The following is a 17,019-nucleotide window of genomic DNA, read 5'->3' as shown; positions in this document are numbered from 1 at the left end:
AGTTAAAGTAGCACTATTTCGCTAGACAAGTTGCAACTCTGCAACATGTTGACTAGTTGATCGGGTTAGATTGGAAAATACTCAATAGTTACACATTTTCTCTTAACCTAAGTAGTAAAGTTAAATTTTTGAAGTAGATAATATTGAGAATTAGGTATCAGAGTATGAGAAATACATCGACAGGGTGGTACTACCGAGCGTGGTAAAATGAGATAAAAAAAACAGATAGCCATTCAAGACAGATTGATTGAAATTAAGGGAGTTACTGCACTGATTTGATAGCTTATGGTTTCCCTTATTGCATTGGAGAAATGTAAACCTCAAATGTGATAGGTTGAGAGTTTGAGTTTCCTACTTTAGGTCTACAAAAACTAATTTTGTCCCTAAACAATAAGTTGTAGAATAATTTTATTTAAGTTAAAAGCAAACTTGTATTAATGCTGAATTCGATTGTGAGACTTAAGAAATTGAAACAAATTGTGAAGAGAATTACCAGCAATGCATTAGATCATTTTAAATGGCAAATAAATGCCATTTTGATACGGTAAATATGACAAATTGAACACCCTAAAAACATTGAATAAAAGCAGACAGGACATTTGTTTTGATATTTCCTAAGACATTTAAATTTAATAAGTATTATACAATTTACATTTCTGACAATTCCTTTTCAGAGTTTCGGTTCTGTAGAAAGCTTCCAGCCCTCTACCTTTCCAACCTTGGTGAAAAAAGCCAGTGCCCCCAGACCAAGACAGGCTGATGTACCGGTCACAACACTGTGGGCTGGAAAAGAGACTAACAGGTCAGAATACACTGAATACACATGCTCCTTCCACTACGTCTTACTTTTCCTTCCATATAAACCTCTAAAAATAGTTGCTCAGAACACTGTCTAATTATATTGCAGGGGTTTCTTGCATTATTATATTTGCTTTCTCATGTATATACTTACTCTTGGCTCCAAGCAACGCACCGGAGGCGCAGCCTCCAATGAAGTAATTAAAGGGGTCCTCTGGGGCGTCACGGGCTTGAGCACTCAGACATGTCGTGATACCAAAGACTGCTCCCAGAGCAGCTGAAATAAATAGGGACATGTTGAAATGGGAGATAAATACGTACAAAGATGATATCACATTCATTTAGTATGTATAAGAGCAATCAACGATGAAGATAAACATAAAAAGTGTGAGAACCATTTAAGTGCCAACAACTTCAAAAATAGGCAAAAACTACTTATTTTAAGTGTATAGGTAAACTGAAAGAAGATATAGACAGATAAAGATACAGATAAATTGTTCGAGATTATTTTTTTGTTTCGCATTGTGTGCTAACAACACTCATGGTTGACCACTGCTGGTTGACCACTCAGCAGTGGTCAAATAGGCAGTGGTCAAACCACTCAGCAGTGGTCAACCAGTACATTATGACAGCATTTTAAGGAATTGTCGTACAGCTTCTATGCTTATTCCTACACGTTTACTGGAAAAGCCATACTTTTGTAAATTCATGGAATAAACTAATAAATTGTATTTATCTATATATTTATATTTTTTTCAAACCACCCCAACTTCCCAATTATATACAGCATCAAAAAGAGTGGCCCTAATTTACTGTGTTAAGGCCAGAGTAACACCAACCCTAGAAAACTTGTTAAGAAACTCTTTGTTTTGGTGACACATTCAGAGCTGAAAGGTAGGAGTAGCTGGATTCGCCACTCTTTAACCATTGGGCTTTCTATGGTAATGTCTTCTGCTCTTTGCTAAGTAGTACTATTTGTACCACAATTTTATGTCTTGACATTGGATGCTGAGCTGTATATATGGAGAAATTATTTACCCATGGTCACAGTTCCATTGGTGGCTCTCTGGAGGGCAGCCACTGCAGAATCTGGCTGGAAGGCCACAATGTGATAAGCGGAACCCACTAGTCCTGAAACATACAAGACAAAACTGGGTCAAAGCTAAACTTTGTTATTCTTGTATACATCCAATGTTTTTACGTCAATGGGAATTTAAGTCCTATTTAGCAGGATATGTGTTTATATATTAACACTTATTGTTGTCCACTATGGTGTTAGTGCATTGAAGTCGAGATGTTTATCCATAGCCCACATATCAATATCCATGGTCCACTGTAAATCACTACTAATAAGAGTGAAGGGAGACTATGTCAAGATAAATATTCAAAAGCTACTGGTCCCTGACACATCATTCGCCATTTTGATGGTTACGACAATCATCATGACTTCAAGATTATGTCGAAATGAAATGGTGCAGCAAGCATCAATTGCTACATACATAGCTGATATGCTAGCGTCATTAGCTAGCCTGTTTCCCCACAGTGCTAGTTTGAAGTATTTCATTCCTGCTAAGGCAAGCCCGAGTGTTGTGGTCAAATTATGCTGCTGATATTTACCCAAAGCCGTCCCCAGCTTGGTAGTTATCCATGTTTTTTCAATGCAGTCCTTGCCCTCTTGCAGATCCCAGTATCCCATTTTGGAGAATTATGAAGGACACACTGGCTACTGTAGAAATGTCGCGAGAGGCGATATTTGCAAAACTTTATTAACAAATGACCGTATACATCCATGACGATCACTTTTACAACAACCTTTCCTGGCAAACTTTCAATAATTTTAAATATAAAGGCAAAGAAAAAATAACAGCTGTTGTATGCATGTATTTCTTCTGACTACATAATATTACATTATTTCAAATGTTAAAATATAGTTTTTTAATAATAAGAAAGATTATTGTGATTATTACGATGATAATAATAATAATAATAATAATAATAATAATAATAACAATAACGAGTACATATATTTTGGCATTGATTTTATACACCTATCTTTTGGGGTTTTGTAAAGATCAGTGCGCGTTTCCGGTTTATTCCACAGGTAAGCTGCTTGTTCGCGTCAGTCAGGGGAGAAAAAGCCAAAGAGAGCCTTATTTTGTACAGTCTATGCAAAAGACTGACATAGTATTCCAAACAATTTCAAAAACTGGTGGTAAAGGTACTTGAATTGTGTCAGGTGAAATGTTTACTCGCTAACAAAATAGGGTCACCGTTGTAAAATGTTTTTTTTCTCGAATGACATTAACATAATGTCAGGCGTATGCCACGAAACTTGTTCAGGGAATCCAAATTGATGGTAAAATATGAACAAATGTAACAACAGCAGGGTCGCTGAAGCACGGCTGATACCATACTGGTTGTGTCGCCTACTTGGTTAACTTTTGGCGACTTCCGTATAAAGCCTCGTATCAGACGTGAGGCGAAAAACAAGGAGCGGACCGCGGAGGGTTCCGATTTGAGCATTAGCGTTCGACAGTAGTGTCTGCCGATTTAAATGTTTAATAGACATAAACTTATTTAGAGCAGGCTGGATACAAAGTTCCACCACCAGACATGTATTCGCCGTCCTCGGTGCAAATTAGAGAAGCAAATGCCCACCTAGCTGCACTTCACCAACGAGTTGTGGAGCTGGAGGCTCGGCTCCAGACGGCGGAGAACACCGTGAGAGAGCAGGCTGAGAGTCTGATCCGTAAAGATCAACAGATGAGTGCTGCAACTCGAGAAGTAACAGAGACCAAGGAAAGGTGAGGACACATTGGAAACGCTGGAAAGGAATGACTATAATCACGTTGAACAAATCTGCTGAATAAACATTTAAGTAAATATTACAACGTATTGACATACAATTTAAGTCGCGCTGTAGTACTATTATGCTCCAAATAGACGTAGGCCTATCGGATTGTTAAAGAAATATCAGAATGTTGGTGCATACCTATTTAATGATGACCTGTGCACAATTAATCCACTCTTGTACGTCTCAGGGAAATAACTTTTCTCTACAAGAAACTCTGCAAAAGCGAAGAAACCATCCAACATTACCAACAATCTTTAAAAGACAGAGAGCTTCTTCTAGTCCAGCTACAGCACCGTTGCCACCTCCTGGACAGCATTTGTGAGAACAGGCCAACTATGGACAGCATGCTTGCCCTGATGGCTGAAGCGGAAAGGATGGAACCTGTAGCCTGGGTAGCTGGGCTGAACAGCAGTTTGGATGCAGGCATTGGAGCAACCAAGGAAACGGGAGGAGAAGCAGTTGCTCAAACAGTAGAAGAAGAGGGCACAGGAGGAGATGAAAGAAGGGAATTCCCAATTTGTTTAGTATCAAGGTGCATTTCTTTGCAAGCAGAGGGAACTATAGATTACAACAAAATTATCTCAAATCATCATAAAGATTTCTCTCTGAGTGACGATGATGTAGATAATAAGGAAATGGATGACATGGAGTTTGGAACTACTGTTTAGGTATAGGTGCAAATATATTGGTTAATACTCACCAGTTTATTTACACAGTAGTAAAGCAAACTCCCAGTACATGGACAACACTTCTGCCATGATGGGTTTGAAACTCCATAGGTTACCAAACATGTACTAGATTCAGTAAAGGTCCACCACACATTGGAGTGACATTGCATTGGGGTTAAAAGATAAATGGCCTGAATGAAATCCAGTGCTAATAAATAAATAATAATAATAATAAATAATAAATCAAATGTTTTTTAAGACGGGCCCCTGAACTGATTCTGAGAAGGTGACATTAGAAATGCTATGAAGAATGAAATGCACCTTTTAATCGTCAGTGAATCAGAAAAAAACAATGCAATCAGCCCAGATGGTAAAATATGTGGTAGTAATAATTAAATGGTGATTTGGTTTATCTAACTTACATTGTCAATAATGTGAAATACTTATAATGTGTACAATTTGTGCTAGAGCTGATGGCTTTTTTTCAGAATCTTTTTATTTGATTGTATTTAAACTAAATTAATTAGCAAAAAACGTTAGCAAAAAAAAATCAGAAGTATTCATTAAATGGTTTAAAAATACTTGATTTTCAACTTGCTGCACATGCATTTATTAACATGTAAGAACCTCAAACGCTACTCTGCACGCAATATGTAGTACGTTTCTAAATAATGTTTACAGGACATTCAGATGAAAAGAGTTTATCGCTGCAACCAAGTTTGCAATGATTGAGTTTTATCGACTATACAGACACCAAAACTAAAGACCCTCTTTAACTTGATCTGATTCTGTTCTTCTGGCCTTGGTCCTCAGGATCAATGAAGCCATGCTTGATACCATTTGCAGGGCCTGCCACTGGCATAAACACACTGAGCAGTTGTTTAGGGCCACAACTGCTAGGCCGGGCCACAGGATAAGGGTGACTTTCTGTGTTGCCCATTCCTCAAACTTTGAACAGTGTTAAGTTCTCACAACCAATGTGTAGCTATGGTGACGCTGCCTTTTTTGCAATAAATCTGCACCGGGAGTAGCTTGGGGCCACACAGAATTTTTTGTTCTGGGCCAGCAAAGTCCTGGGCCGGCCGTGACCATTTGTAATATACCTAAACTTAAAACTGGAGTATGTCGATTTTAGTAATCCAGAATCTCAGTTAATTTGAATTGTGGGTACAGCGTTGCTTGTTACATCCCTTTGCTGATGATTGGTCTAGATTCTAGAATGAGTCACCAGACAATTTCAATGTCTTTTGTCACTCAGGGAAAGAAAAAAAATGATATTATGGACCATGAGAATGCCTAATGTATCATTACGCAACATGGTACAATAATCACTGTTTATTCAATTCAAACAAATATGCATCCCACATTTATCCATCCTCTACTTCATATACTAAAGTCTCGTAACTAGGAAATGGGCAAACGTTATTTTTGGTCTCAAATTAATGAAATTTAAAAGTTGTGAAATGGACGCAGACTGGCAGATAAAGACCAACTCCACCACCTGCAGGATGGGAGCGACGTGCACCTGAGGCAGACCTTGGTTTGAGGTGGGGACCGGTAGACCATTCTGCCCTTGTCCAGGAGAGATTGCTGTTGTTCAGGTGCAGACCAGGGAACAGTAGTGATCCCCTCGGACCTGGAGGGGCTGTCCATAAACCAGCTTAGCTGAGGCGCAATTTTATTCCCAGGATCACCACGCTGCAACGTTGTTGGTGCCATGGAGAGCACCGCTCCACTTAACACACACACACACACACACTGTTGGTGTGTGTGTGTTTGCTATGAAAGTATTTTTCCGTTTGATTATGGGCAATTGATGTTCTAATGCTATCACTGATTAATGTACCAACAATCTCTTGCTGCCTTATACTCATGGTGTGTACTTTGTCCTGTAATATTGTTATATTAAGTCTCTTTTTTTTTTTTTCACGAATTTGCAACACACATGTTATTAAAGTATGTCAAATTCAGGACATTGTAAAAAAAAAACATACATTTGAAAGATAGTAAAATAAATAAAAACAAATATTCCATAATATTGATAATGTATGTCATACGTTGTTGACTTGGTACTTGTATCACCTCATTGAGACCTGAGAATGCAATTCTTATTAAGTATTTATTGGGGACATTGTACTTTTTTTTATCATAACCAATCCAATGCTGAACAAACACACACACACACACTTTATACATTATGAAGTCACAATAACCCAATCGCCCCAGAAATTCTAGAATTCTTAACCCACATTATAACACACAGCGAGTGCTCAGAAATCATTTACAAACCTTTGCTTGTTAAAATACTATACAATGCTGGGAACTGCACCCCCGGTAAAGAAGAGGGTGCGCTTACCCTCTCTGGAGGGAGCACCGCCCTCCTCCAGACTGAGGAGAGTGGAGGGAAGGAGAGGGAGGAGGACTCGCTGCCCCTCCCCTGAAACACCATCCAGCTCCTTCCAAGTAAGGTCCCATTTAACAAATGTATCTAATGTGTTACTGCTATTCCTAACATCGTATTGTGTTTGTGCTGATGTGTGGTCAATATATATTGTTTTTGCTTTCTAACATTTGCCCATGTCCCATGATGTTCCCAGCACGAGAGGACAGAAGATGTTACAGCTGAGAGGCCCGGGGCCTGTATTCAAGATTTACCACCTGAGATTGTAAGAAACTCCCCTTTCCCTGCTTTCAACCTTTTGAGAACTTGTTGGATGAATGAGCTGCTTATAGTCCAATGTAAGATGCCTACATTATTTATAGGATAAAAATGAAAACATTCAAGAATTTTGTCTGTTGGCCAGTTCAGAATAAATGAATCCCGTGTATATATTTATCCATGACGTAGATGGAGGTCATTCTGGGACATCTCTCGCCATGTGATGTCATGTCCTTTGGAGCGACCTGCGCCAGATACCACCAGCAGAACAGTGTCCCCTGGGTCTGGAAGAGCTTCTGCAGCCGCATGCCGGGCCCATCAGAGCCCAGTGACTGGCAGCGGTTGGCCATTCTCAAACGTATGTTCGGGATACAATGTGCGCAGCACAGCGGTCAGGATAACAATCACAAAAAAATGAATGCTTTGATGGAATATCACCAGTATAAACAACCTAAATATAGATCACTGGAACTAAAATAACCTTTATCAATACATAAAACGTCAATGTTGTCCTTTTGTAAATTAACACAATCAGTAGAGAGATTCTGTTCTGGTTAACTGCCCATTTTTGTCTAGCTAGTAGTATAAATTCTAGTCACTTCTCCCTTGTACCTCGTTCTATTTCGGGATATTAGTTAATCCAAGTAGTTATCTATCTACACTCTTTCTCTATCTAGTTAGTAAGATATTCCGCTATTTATACTCTTTTTCTCTATAGTTAGTAAGATATACCACTTATTACACTCTTTCTATATAGTTAGTAAGATATACCCCTAATTACACTCTTTCTCTTTCTAGTTAGTAAGATATACCACTAATTACACTTTTTCTCTATCTAGTAACAAGATAGTTACTAGATAGATCATATTAGTTAGTCTATATATACTCTTTCTCTATCTAGTTAGTACGTCTAGTCGATCTGCATTATTCTCTATCTAGTTAGAAGTATATCCTAGTTAGTCTATTTAAATTCATCTAGTTACTAGCATATCGTAGTAGTGAGTTGATCTACACTCTTTATCTAGTAAGTAATATATCCTCCCAGAAGTTTGTTTATCTAAACTCCTCTATCTTTTTAGTATTATATCCTAGTAGTTAGTATATCTACAGCTACTAACCTCCCAGTGTTTCCTGACAGACACCCAGGCACTGCACACTCAGCGACTGGGCCCGGCCCAGCGCGGCTCCCCAGGCACCAGGTCCCGCCGCTCCCAGCCGCCCACTTCCAGGGCCATGGAACTCCCAGAGGCCCATGGGTACCGGCGGGTGGTGCCTGCTTGGGGCAGCGTGCTGCTCTGGGACTACCAGGGCACCCTCCACCTGCTGAGGCATGATGGGGCTGAAGGGCTGCTGTCCCAGCCCAACGTCCTCTGCCACAACGTCAAGGATGTAGGGAGTATACAGTAACTATTAGGACTTGCTTCCAATTGGATGTTTGGTTTTTATATATAATAAACTGCAGTTACCAACACAAAATGTGTTTATTATGGGGCAAATGCAAAATTTAGGATATTGTAAAATGTTGACCAGGCATAAGTTGTTTACATGTTTAGTTACTTACTGTATTAGGTGACCACAGTACAATAGGAACAGATTGGCCGACCCCTCCACCCTAATCCCTATTTTGGTTATATTCTTCGGCCACACAGTTTGCCGTTGATCCTCGCAACGACGCCCGCCACCGTGATCACGTTTACGTCTTGGCCAACCCCCAGGATGTCTCCCAGGGAACCAGCAGAGTGACCTTCTACGGCCTGGGCACCGGTGCACCCGTGTTCCGGATGACCTTTCACCCTTCACTGGCCTTCGCGCAGATCTGCCTCACTGGGACTAAGATCCACCGTCAGCTGCTGCTCCTTTCTGGTCAGCAGAGATATTTCCTATGTAATAAGCTTCTAATGGTCCAAAGAAGATACAACATTGTATTGACCCTGGTATGTAAAGACTAACAGTATTGCAGAGGCCCATACGTAATGCTCTACCAATCCACACCGAACAGGTATATTCCATAAAAACATGTTTTAGGTCAACTGTATATGTATGTATAAGTATGTTTTCTGTATCCCTTTCCATTCAATTTCCAATGGAAAAGGACACGGTCCAAACCTTCGCCATGCTCTGTCCCTCCGTCTCTCAGGCACTGGGGCGGTGTATGGGCTCTCACTCAACGAGGCCAACATGCTGCTGAGGTGGCACAACTTCTCTGTGCACATGACACGCAAGATCATGAGTGTCCCTCAGGGTCCGCTGTCCATCCGTCAGGTCCAAAGCAGCCAGAACAGCGCCCTCTACCTGAGTGGTAGGCAACAGCTCCACACTGGAAGACTAATGTATTATTGCCAGTGCTGCTAGGTTCTTTTTCGACTACTTCTCAATTAAATAAAGACATATCCGGATCTTTGGGATCATCATCATGTGATTACTGTTTGACAACACCTGGCCCGAACCAAACTGTCTTTTCATTGAGTGTCAGGGACCGCACACGCTCCAATCTCTCTCTCCTACAGATATCTCCACACATACGTCCTTGAATCGATCTAATTTCATGGTTAGGATGGCGGTTCCCGTTGGTAGGGGGTGTGTTCACAGTCGTCTCCCTCTGTTCTCTCTGAAGGGGACGGGACAGTGTGTCTGGAGGTCTATTCCCCCGCTCTCTACAAGAAGATGTTTGGCGACCAGCAGGTCTGCCCTGCCTTGCAACCGCCTGTGCATCTGCCACTGCCTACCAAGGTAAAGTGTCAACCACTTCACCATACTAAATCATGCAGGTTCAAAAGTGTTTGTGAAAAAATAGTTATCCATGCTATATCCAGCTTTTAGGAATGTGTAATTGTGTATTTTGACATTTGACATTCAGAATTCCATTATTGTCAATTATTCCGTACAACCTTGGCAGGTGGTGAAGTGTTCTCTGGGCCCCAGCCATATCTGCCTGGTGGATGAAAGGGGGGGCATATTCACGCAGGGAGATAACAGCTTTGGCCAGTTAGGTACTGGGGACAGAGTTGACCGCAGACAACTCACTCAGGTCTGTTTTTATGTTTGAAATAATAAGAATTAATTTTTGTAATGCATTGTAACTGTTCATTTTGTCTTTTTTTCAAAGAGTATTAATGCCAGGTCAATCGGGATGGTGACATTGACTGAAATAATCCAAATGTAATATCAATTTTGGTAGATAAAGTCTAGTCTTGTATACTCAATCCTGCATCTAGTTCTCTCAAATTAGTCTCAACTTCACTGTTTGAGCTCATGGTGGCCTCCTCCCCTCTAGGTGTCAGTGTCCATGAGGCCTGTGGATGTGTGGTGCGGGCCCAACCACACTCTGGTCCTGCTACAAGATGAGTCCGGGGCCAAGGAGCTCCATGGCTGTGGTTTTGGTGCCGCAGGCCGCCTTCCCGGCCACCCCAAAGGCAGCGATGTGTTGGTCAAGCTCAACGTCCTGGTGGGAACATGTGTTTCCTATACATTCTCTACTGTTTTCCTGTTTACCGACTGTTTATAAGACAACTGAAAAACATTAAGTGTGTCTTCACTTGCCATCATGATGGCCATCTCCAACTTTTACCGCCACACACACACACACACACACACACACACACACACACACTCTAAATGTATATACAGTAGTGCTGTCAGTTAAACGCGTCATAAACGACGTTAACGCAAACCAATTTTAACGGCGTTAATTTTTTTATCGCGCGATTAACGCAATTCTTTTATTATAAATGTTTTTTGTTTTTTTCTTTGGCTCAAAACTAAGAAGCAGTAGCCTGACTGCTATGTTCAAGGCAGTATGTTTGTATGTTCATCGTTTAATTCCACTATAGGCTTTTTTTTGTATCGTCCTGTTTTGATCAGTATATGCCAATGTTGTTATCAATAAAAAAACATTTGCACAAGGCAGGCCGATGCACTTCTCTATGTTGATAAGAGCATTAAAATGAGAACAATTAATGGGACAAAGAAATCAAGGGATATTTAGCATAGAAAAAACATTTGCGATTGCTTGCGATTAATCGTGAGTTAACTATGGCATTAATGCAATTAATCGCGATTAAATATTTTAATCGCTTGACAGCACTAATATACAGACAAAATTATCCCTTTCTCTCTCTCTCTCACTCTCTTTCTCAGGTACCCCGGGCCTCCCGCTCAATCTGTGCCGTCAAAAACTGCCTGTATATCATGAGCAGCCATGATATTGACGAGGCATTGTTCGACAACGGCCACAACTGACCCTTCACAGCGCTACCATCCCATGCCAACACTGACATCGACTACTGCTGCAGAAATCTAATTTGATTTAATGCCACCTAGAAATGACTTTGGCTTTCATACCTGTGCGCACAGGAATTGTTTTTGTCATCGACCTACATAAAAATACACTTTGTGGCATCATCATGTCCGTCTCTTTATTTCTCTTTCTCTTAAAGTCATCAGAGAACGGGAGGCATTTGTTAGTGTTGGAAACACACTTTTTCATCGTGAAAGCAAATGAAAAATAAACAGAGAATAATGGACAATGTAAACACAATAAATATGTGAGTTCCAACATGTATCCAAGTATCCAACATGCTGGCCAATAATTTTTTGTGCATCAGTTTTTTTATTGTTCCCAGCCTGAATGTTCTTTTTCACACATTGCGTATACATTTGAACAAGGTTACTTTTTCTTATTTTTATCAGGTTTGACAAAAAATAGAGCGTTTACGAAGTTAACTTAGGAAAAATTTTAACTTAGTTTTGTCAATATCAAAATATATCTTTCATGGAAAATAGCAGAGGAAAAATAGTTGCGTAGATAACAGATAATAATGTAGAAAGATGTCTGAATTTGGATGTGATTCCACAATCATAAAAAGATTAAAGGTCCCATGGCATGAACATTTCACTTTATGAGGTTTTCTAACATGAATATGAGTTCCCCTAGCCTGCCCATGGTTCCCCCAGTAGCTAGAAATGGCGTTAGGTGTAAAACGAGCACTAGGTATCCTGCTCCGCCTTTGAAAAATGAAAGCTCTGACGCTTCAATTTCAAATTTTGCCCTATTTGTCGTCATAAGGGGCCAGGTTACCTCCCCTTCTCTGCTTTGCCCGCCCAGAGAATTTTGCCCGCTAATGAGACAATGAGCTACGACTGTTTTACACTTCTTTGTTATTTGGATAACCGTTCTGCTGGTATTTCCACAACGAGGCTCATAGTGGGGGTTATCTCAGCCATGGTTGAGAATGAATTGGGGGAAAGGAACTTTGGCTTTGACTCCCTGAAGTACATGAACCACGACATGGAGGAGAAAGGGATTGTTGCCGGCGATTGTCTCCCGACGGAGCCCCGCTGCCCGCTGCCGAGGCACCACCGCCGCGCGGCGGTGTTGCCCCAGCGCTGCCCGCTGCCTGCTGCAGTGACGGTGGTGCCTCGGCAGCGGGCAGCGGGGCTCCGGCGGGAGACAATCGTGGTCAACAATCGCGTGCAACAAGACATTTCTCCTCCATGTCGTGGTTCAGTCTACTTCAGATTGATGTGGAAGTGGAAGACCAGAGACGTCGGAGGACCCGACGCAGTCGTTTGAGATTCATAATATCGTCTGGATGGGCACACAGCTTTTTGGCCCAGCTTTAAGAGCCCACTAACACCTATATATAAGCATCCATAAATTAGCATGCCATGGGACCTTTAATCAATGTTCGTTCATTAGACATAAAAAAAGCAATAATGTCAGTACATTTGATGTCCTTAAGGTCATGAGGAAAACATTTTCAATTTTTAAAAATTGACTATGTAAAATTCAATATGTATAAGGCAATAACACTTTTTTTCTAACCCATCAATATATTTACACAAATTCGAAATCTACTTCATTGTTAATAAAGCTTGTTGGAAATTGAGACAGTTGACGGAAAAACCAATCAAACTTCTGGGATATCAACCTATCCAGTTAAGAAGCAACACTGATTCTGAATCATTTTAACCTGCTGTTGTGCAAATGGAAAAGACAACAGGTGGAAATGAGAGGCAATTAGCAAGACAACCCCTATAAAGGAACGGTTCTGCAGACCATTTCCCTGACCTCATATTTTCTGGCAGATTTTTGGTCACTTTAGCATTTTTCCAGTGCCCAAACCGCTAGATATAGCAGGAGGCGGTGTCTGCAACCCACAGAAGTTGCTCAGGTAGTGCAGCTCATCAAGGATGACACATCAATGCACACTGTGGCAAGAAGGTTTTCTGTGTCTCCCAGCACAGTGTCAAGAGCATGGAGGAGATACCTGGAGACAGTCCAGTACACCAGGAGAAGTGGAGGGGGCTGTTGGAGGACAACAACCCAGCAGCAGGACCGCTATCTGCTCCTTTGTGCAATGAGGAACAGGAGGATCACTGTTGGTCAGGGGAGGCATATTCTTGGAATGCCGCACAGACATTTATGTGCTAGCCAGAGGTAGCGTGACTGCCATTGATGCTATGGACTGGCCTGCCTGTTCCCCAGACCTGAATCCAATCTCTCACCTCTGGGACATCATGACTCGTTCCATACAGCGACGCCATGTCGCACCACAGACTGTCCAGGAGTTGAGTGATGCCCTGATCCAGGTCTGGGAGGAGATCCCTCAGGAGAACATCTGTCATCTCATCAGGAGCATGCCCAGACGTTATAGGGACTGCATACAGGCACGTGGAGGCCACATTACTGAGCCTCCTTTGAATTGTTTGAGGAATTTCCACAGAAGGTGGATCAGCCTGTGATCTGATTCTTCCACTTTTATTTTGAGTACGATTCTGAATCCAGACCTCCATCGGTTAATGATTTTGATTTCCATTGATCATTCTTATGTTATTTTGTTCTCAACGCATTCCACTATGTAATGAATAAAGATTTTCAACTGTAATATTTCATTAGGATGTGTTGAATTGTTGCCTTTTAAGTGTTCCCTTTATTTTTTGGGCAGTGTAATATGTGGTCTCCGTGGGGAAATTGTATTGCGTATGTCACACTGTCCCGAAATTGACACCAGATGGATATACAATAAAGGAAATGCTCAAATCGGCTCTGATCGTAAAAAGATCGGGCCATTTCCTTAAGCCATCGTATGGCTTAATGTCATCGAGTACGATGACATTGAGAGGGGACCATGGTGTCGGCGAAGACAGCGGAATTTGAGTAGCTCAAGTGTTTCCCATGTGTCATTGTAAAGTGAACATATAAAAGGCCAGCCTCAGAGCATCTTCCACAGTCAGTCCTGTGTCTATGTGGGTCAGGAAATGGCTGTCTGACAAAATAAGTGAATGCTATGGCCACTATAGCACTCTACTAAATGAGCTGAAGACAGAAGATGAGAAGGTGTACAAGACTTCCCAGAGGCCTCTAAGGCTACGTTTACACGATGACGGTCTGACCAGAAGACGCAAAAGTGGCGTCGCGTCTTCAGTTTTTATTCTGCGTTTAGACAAGCGTTTTCGGGAGGAAATCTGCGTGCATACGGTGACGCAAAAGTGTGTGGAATTCGATTGGGTATGCATGCCAGGCGGCTAGGTGGTGCTGTGATACACTATCACACAACACCGCCATGTCTGAGCGCATGCGTAGAATCTTCCTTCTCTTAATCTGTGCCGCAAAAACCAAAAAGATCCTTCTTTGTTCAGTAACACTATCTGTACATATCCTGTACATTTCGTGGAAAGACTCCTGTACGCTTGTTAGAGCTGCCAGAGCAGCTTGAAGGTCCGACGCATGGAAATAATCTGACATGTTTGTTTATTTCCTTGTACTGGCACATGTATGTGACGTAAACGCGTACGCGACGTGAGCAGATCTGAGCAGTGTTTTGCGTCTTGGCAGTGTAGACGGAAACGCTACGGCGGAGCGTATTCAACTTTTCCACTCTGGAGGGTGGTTTCAGATTTATGGGTTTTCGTGCCCTAAAAACGCCGTCACCGTCTAAACGAAAGGCACTTCCGATAAAATATTTAGTCGTTTTCACCCGCAAGCGTCCTCGTGTAAACGGGGCCTAAGATGAAGTCCTGCGAAAGCTAGAAGGCAGAATAGAGAAGGTGGACACACTGTACAGAAAGTCTCTCCCTCCTGGTCTCAAGCTGTCCATCACTCTACACCACTTGGCTTGCGGTGACAATTACCGAAGCTTGTCCTACAACTTCAGAGTTGCTCCAAACACCATCTCCCTCATCATTAATGAAGTCTGCGATGCCATCAAAGCCGAGGTACCGCTGGGGAGGTCACTCACTTGTTGACGTTGGCTGACTCTTGAGATCAAAGCAACTGGCCTCTGCTGCTTTGGATGCTGCGACTGGAATACTGACGGGACCCTCATCCTGAAATGTCTGGACACCTACCATTAACTGGAAAGACAAAAACAAACAGCATATGATTAATACAAGCTCAAATGTAGCCTGCAATACAATTTGTGACATCAAATAAATGAATTTCAAATGTATGCAATTTTACATACTTACTGCTTAAGAACTGTGGTGATCTCCTCATGCGCAGGTTCCAGGCAGGCATCATGCAGACAATCCAGTTCGGTTTCCAGGTACTTGCAGAAAGAAGTGGCCCTGTTGACAAGGGATGCTCTGGTAACTCTCATCTCCATTGGAGGTGACTCGGGTCTGTCCTCAGCAGCTGTTCTGGTCCTGGAAGGAGGTCTCGGTGTAGGGTGTACTTCTGGGTGGGCTCCTTGGGTTCGTCTGCAAGATTGCCTGCCATGGTACTGTCGTCACTCCCAGCCAACTCAACCGTCTCAGCCAGGGCCAACTTGTCCTTTAACTACAAACACAAAAATAGAAGACAATTGCATTTGAAAGTTATATTAAAAATAGCATTTTCAACAAAGTTCAGTTAGAATTTAATTTCAATGATATACCCACACTAACTGGTTTATCCTTCTTGTGACGTCTGATGTGTGGCTGCAGGAACCCAATGACCTGGCGGATGAACTTGTCACTGTCACGGTCATTCTCACTGGCCACCTCAAGGGTGGGGTCTTCCTCGTCACCACTCGACAGCCCATCACCGGACCACTTCTTGGGTTTCTTCTTGGGTTAGCACTTCCGCAGCTTCGAGAATCGAGTCCTCTGTGTGTGGTACCATTTCTGAAATGAATCATCTGACAGAAATCCAAAACAAAATATAACCGCAAGCGGTGATTAACGGGGTCCGAGCACAATTAAAAGTCAAGAACACACTAATGGAAGATGCATAAAATATAATTGTCATATTTAAGGAAAGATGTTCCACTTATAAAACTGAACTGCAGCCTCATTCACATGGTCAGAATGTCTATTGATAAGCACACAACATCCAGAAAACTCAAAGCACACATTTCTCAAGTGAATTAAGAGCTTTCTTCAAAGCATATACCTGAAAAATCTTTGAAGTTCTGGGGAAATTAAACATTTGTAGTCAAGAACACAAACGGAAGAAATATAAATATGACAGAGTTAATAATGAAGGAAAAATGGTTAATGAAGAAGTTCCCCTTAATGCCATACTGTGTCTTGGCAGTCCGATTCTTGGAAACTATGAGCCGGAATGTTGATTGCCTGATGAATTTCAGGTGCTGTTCAATGTTGTGTTTCTTAAATGAGTGGCAATGACAAGTATTCAGGCCATCCTCAACTCTTGCCTGACCAGGGGTTTTGTTCCAGCAAGTTTTAAGCAGGCGGTTGTCCAGCCACTGCTTAAAAAACATAACCTGGATGCAAAATGTCCAAGAAACTACCGTCCCATCTCAAAATTACCATTTATTTAAAAAATCCTGGAAAAGGTGGTTTTATCACAACTATTGCCCATTTTAAACCATGCTGAGATTTTGGAACCCTTCCAATCAGGTTTTAGATCACGTCACAGCACTCAGACAGCCTTGCTGAAAGTAACGAATGACCTGCTCCTCACTCTAGACTCTGGAGAAAATGCCATTTTGATCTTACTAGACCTCAGTGCCTCTGACACTGTCGACCACACAACCCAGTCGCCAAGAAAAAACGTTGACGGTGTACGTTTCCATGAACACTGGATACGTAGCATT

General features: G+C 41.7%; 3 protein-coding genes across 3 annotated transcripts; 2 read left to right on the top strand and 1 right to left on the bottom strand.

Annotated features, from left to right (window-relative positions):
• Positions 1–598: 598 nt before the first annotated feature.
• On the bottom strand, positions 599–2,576 carry ndufa11 (NADH:ubiquinone oxidoreductase subunit A11). The gene is made up of 4 exons (XM_060066976.1): positions 2,416–2,576; positions 1,837–1,929; positions 953–1,075; positions 599–783 (listed from the first exon to the last, which is right to left on the bottom strand). Exons 1-4 carry the CDS (start codon positions 2,492–2,494, stop codon positions 671–673), a joined length of 408 nt encoding a protein of 135 aa, XP_059922959.1. The 5' UTR covers positions 2,495–2,576; the 3' UTR covers positions 599–670.
• A 296-nt stretch (positions 2,577–2,872) lies between these two features.
• vmac (vimentin type intermediate filament associated coiled-coil protein) lies at positions 2,873–4,901 on the top strand. Its single transcript, XM_060066956.1, has 2 exons — positions 2,873–3,602; positions 3,840–4,901. The coding sequence occupies exons 1-2, from the start codon at positions 3,412–3,414 to the stop codon at positions 4,318–4,320; spliced, it is 672 nt and encodes a 223-aa protein (XP_059922939.1). The 5' UTR covers positions 2,873–3,411; the 3' UTR covers positions 4,321–4,901.
• A 1,349-nt stretch (positions 4,902–6,250) lies between these two features.
• Positions 6,251–11,372, top strand: LOC132469594 (F-box only protein 24-like). Its single transcript, XM_060067583.1, has 10 exons — positions 6,251–6,783; positions 6,918–6,986; positions 7,169–7,337; positions 8,118–8,368; positions 8,629–8,917; positions 9,117–9,278; positions 9,594–9,709; positions 9,876–10,007; positions 10,254–10,424; positions 11,117–11,372. Exons 1-10 carry the CDS (start codon positions 6,634–6,636, stop codon positions 11,216–11,218), a joined length of 1,611 nt encoding a protein of 536 aa, XP_059923566.1. The 5' UTR covers positions 6,251–6,633; the 3' UTR covers positions 11,219–11,372.
• Positions 11,373–17,019: the final 5,647 nt, after the last annotated feature.

Source organism: Gadus macrocephalus, chromosome 12 (genome assembly GCF_031168955.1).
Source record: "Gadus macrocephalus chromosome 12, ASM3116895v1".
In the NCBI taxonomy this organism is placed as follows: domain Eukaryota; kingdom Metazoa; phylum Chordata; class Actinopteri; order Gadiformes; family Gadidae; genus Gadus; species Gadus macrocephalus.
Note: the sequence above shows the minus strand (reverse complement) of the source record. Positions and strands in the feature narration are given on the sequence as shown.